Source organism: Mobula birostris, chromosome 13, assembly GCF_030028105.1.
Source record: "Mobula birostris isolate sMobBir1 chromosome 13, sMobBir1.hap1, whole genome shotgun sequence".
In the NCBI taxonomy this organism is placed as follows: domain Eukaryota; kingdom Metazoa; phylum Chordata; class Chondrichthyes; order Myliobatiformes; family Myliobatidae; genus Mobula; species Mobula birostris.
Genome location: NC_092382.1, coordinates 23,724,865 through 23,726,851, shown reverse-complemented (window position 1 = coordinate 23,726,851; position 1,987 = coordinate 23,724,865). Strand labels below are relative to the sequence as shown.

The window sequence follows — 1,987 nt, the reverse complement described above, 5'->3', positions numbered from 1 at the left end:
TTCTTCGTCTTTGAGATTTTGCAATCCCTTGTCAAGCTATCACAATTGGGATTTTACTTGAATTACATCATGTTTATTTTTACCCCAGCTGTTGGAAGACACGTCAGATTGTGTAGTATTGAATACTCAGCGTGCTGGAGCGATTATAAATGAATGAGATTCATCAGCTCAGAGTTTCTTCAGCGAGATCGCGGGCAGCTGGGAGACAGGCTGAATTCCACACAGAATGCTTGAAGCATTTTACAGCATGAGAAAAATATATTACATGATCATTTTCATTATTGGTGTTCCTGGTAAGAACATAGAATAACTGAAAATTGTTATTCTATGTACACGTTCTTTGGTTCAAACAGTGTTGTGATGTCGGTGGATCGTTGAGTGCACTGCAGACACGATGACAAAACCGTGTTCATTTTCAAGCTCCGTGATCTCGGCTGAAAATAAACCATCAGTTACAACAGGTGTAGAAAGGAAGATCGGGGAGATGGCTTCCTTTTGTGGATTCATGGCCGCCAGTTTTAATGAATTAATGCACTAGTTAATTATTTCTGATTGCATTCCTTGCTATAGTGCGACGGAACCCTCCAACCTAGAGGAATGCAGAATTTAAAAGAAGCGAGAAAACTGGGGCCCATGTGGGCGGGTGACGAACGGTCAAGGAGGATCTTTTCCGTTTATCTCTGCACAGAGACTCACGGAGCTGCGATACAGTATTTCACTCATTTTTTTTTTGTTTTTGCCCCAGTGAATTTAGTGGCGATTGTGATCCTGTCCCGGGGAAAGTGCGGACTCTCGAAGTGCACCACTCGCTACCTGGTGGCCATGGCAACGGCGGATCTACTCACCATCATCTTTGAGGTGATATTGTGGCGGGTCAGTTATTATTACTTCCCCGGGACTTTCCTGGACATCACCCCCCTATGCAGTGTGATCTCTACTCTGGGAGTGGCAGCCACAGACTGTTCTGTCTGGTTCACTGTCAGTTTTACGGTTGATCGGTTTGTCGCCATCTGTTGCCAGAAACGGAAAGCAAAGTATTGCACCGGGAAAACTGCGGCTGTGGTTCTGACAACAACCGGCGCTCTGCTCTGTTTTAAAAATGTGCCCATCTTCTTTCGATATCGTCCTGTGAAAGTGATTGACAATATACCCTGGGACTGTATTATAAAGCCGATCTACTATACGCATCCCGGCTGGGTGGGATATGACTGGCTCGCTACCGTTCTTATGCCATTACTCCCATTCGTGTTAATACTGACGCTCAACGCTCTGACAGTCAGACACATTTTAGTGACCAGTCGCGTCCGTAAGGGGCTGAGGGGTCAGAGCAAGGCGGAGAACCGCAGTGACCCGGAGATGGAGAGCAGGAGGAGGTCTGTGATCTTACTTCTCACCATCTCCGGAAGCTTCATCATCCTGTGGTCGGTGAATGTTACCGAATTCCTTTATTACACAGTTGCCGTATTGGATCAAAATAATTACAACGATTCGGAATACATTTTCCAACACTCTGGAGAGATGCTGATGCTATTAAGTTGCTGCACAAACACGTTTATTTATGGGGTAACTCAGTCCAGGTTCAGAGAGCAGTTCATCCGCGCAGCGAAATACCCGCTCACGTCAATTATTCTACTCATTAATAAACAAAATATCTAAGTTATGTTCAAAGCCGGTGGGAGCGTTTTCCACTTTGACACTACAGAACCGGCGGGCATCGGATAACGTAGCAGCTGAAAGAACAAAATTGGTATTAAACTCTTAAGAGCCGCGGCACGGGAACAGACCCTTTGGCACCCGAAGCTCCAGAAAGCGCCTCCTACCAATTATTAAAACTGTATTGTTTTTCAGTTGTTTTCCCACCATGTTAACGCTCCCCTCTCCGCTACACACCTTTCGATTATGATTCCCACACTGCAGCGTTAATGCTCACCTCTCAGAAATGCTGGCGTCAGGCGGACAACGATCGGAATACATCCCAAGTCTCCGG

The 1,987-nt window shown here is 45.8% G+C and overlaps 1 protein-coding gene across 1 annotated transcript; it reads left to right on the top strand.

Moving 5' to 3' along the window:
• The first annotated feature begins 226 nt into the window (after positions 1-226).
• On the top strand, positions 227-1,656 carry LOC140207496 (probable G-protein coupled receptor 139). Its single transcript, XM_072276021.1, has 2 exons — positions 227-293; positions 746-1,656. Exons 1-2 carry the CDS (start codon positions 227-229, stop codon positions 1,654-1,656), a joined length of 978 nt encoding a protein of 325 aa, XP_072132122.1.
• Positions 1,657-1,987: the final 331 nt, after the last annotated feature.